At 45.3% G+C, this 1,700-nt stretch overlaps 1 protein-coding gene across 1 annotated transcript in view; it reads left to right on the top strand.

The window, feature by feature from the left end:
* Positions 1-1,700, top strand: part of LOC122551097 (protocadherin-16-like) — a 152,359-nt gene that overhangs the window by 102,938 nt on the left and 47,721 nt on the right. Inside the window, exon 13 of the mRNA XM_043692741.1 lies at positions 786-995. Within this exon, the coding sequence (XP_043548676.1) occupies positions 786-995 (210 nt within the window). The remainder of the gene's footprint in view (positions 1-785; positions 996-1,700) is intronic.

Here is a 1,700-nt window from a genome sequence, read left to right as displayed (position 1 = left end):
TCTCTCTCTCTCTCTCTATCCCGTGTGATCTCTCTCTCTCTCTCTCTCTCCCGTGTGCTCTCTCTCTCCTGTGTGCTCTCTCTCCTGTGTGCTCTGTCTCTCCTATGTGCTCTCTCACTTTCTCTCCCGTGCGCTCTCTCTCTCTCCCACATGCTGTGCCTCCTGCGTGCTCTCTCTCCCACATGCTGTGCCTCCTGCGTGCTCTCTCTCCCACGCACTCTCTCTGTCTAGATTGGTTTTCCTGCTTGTTCCTTGTATCCCTCCCTCATTCCTGATACCAGACCTCTGTCTGTCCAAGGTAGACTGCCCACCTTTCTAGGGTAGAAAATTCTTGAGATTCACAGCCTTCTGATTGAAGACATTCCTCAACATCTCAGTCCTTAATCTTTACACTGAGCTCTCTGTTTTAGATTCCCAGTTTGGGGAAGCAATCTCCTTGTCAAGCCTCTTAAGAATTTTTAATGTTTCACTGAGGTTGCCTCTCATTTATCTAAACTTGCAAATTGTTTTGACTCCCTTCATAGGACAAGCTTGTCATCTCAGGAAGCATTCCTGTGAACACTTGCTGCCTCTGTCTTTTTGTCTCCCTCTCTCTGGCTGTCTCACTGTCCCCTTTCTTGTTCTCCCCTTTTCAATACTGTGCCTATCGTTATCCCACACTCATTCATACGCTCTCTCTCTCTCTCTCTCTCTCTCTCCATTTCTCTATTACAGTCTCTCTCACCTTCTTTATCTCTCATTCTCTACCTCGTTGCTTCTGTTTACTAATAGACTGTTTTTTGTAGTTTATGCTAAAGATAGTGGGAGCCCCCCCAATGTTGCCACGGTGACAGTTTCCATCAAGATTGAAGATGAGAATGACAACAAGCCTATGTTTGAGAAGGATGTGTACGAGCTGCAAGTTCCAGAAAACCAGGAGCGAGTCCCACTCTTCACAATGAAGGCAACCGATAAGGATGCAGGGGAGAACGGATGTGTGCAATATGAGATCATTGGTAAGATTGAAAAAGTGTTTGTGGTGTGCTTACAGTGTCATAACATCATATAACCGTAAAGAAACAAGAGCAGGAGTAGGCCATTTGGCCCATCAGGTCTGTTCCACCATTCAATAAGATCAAAGCTGATCTGATAATCCTCAACTCTACTTTCCTGCCTTTCTCCCATAACCCTCAGTTCCCCTCTTACTGATTAAAAATCTCTCTATCTCAGCCTCAAATATACTTAATATACTTAATAATATACTTAATGACCAGCTCCTACAGAATTCCACAGATTCACAAACTTCTCAGTGAAGGGATTCTTCCTTATCTGGATCTTAAATGAGCAACTCCTTACTCTGAGATGATTCCCTCTGATCCCAGACATTCCCACAAGGGGAAACAGCCTTTCTGCATCTCCTGTGTCAAGTCCCCTAAGAATCTTCTATGTTTCAATAAAGTCACCTCTTGTCTTCTACAATCTGATGAGTACAGGTTCAATCTACTCAACCTCTTTCACGAACAGTCTCTCCATGTTGTGGTTCTGTTCGCCGAGCTGGGAATTTGTGTTGCAGACGTTTCGTCCCCTGTCCACTATAAATGCTGGAGGAAAGAACACAGAAGCGCTTCACAGGAGGCTCCCAAGCACTGAGGATGTCACCTAGACAGGGGACGAAACGTCTGCAACACAAATTCCCAGCACGGCGAACAGAACCACAACAA

This window comes from Chiloscyllium plagiosum, chromosome 6 (genome assembly GCF_004010195.1).
Source record: "Chiloscyllium plagiosum isolate BGI_BamShark_2017 chromosome 6, ASM401019v2, whole genome shotgun sequence".
Classification (NCBI taxonomy): domain Eukaryota; kingdom Metazoa; phylum Chordata; class Chondrichthyes; order Orectolobiformes; family Hemiscylliidae; genus Chiloscyllium; species Chiloscyllium plagiosum.
Note: the sequence above shows the minus strand (reverse complement) of the source record. Positions and strands in the feature narration are given on the sequence as shown.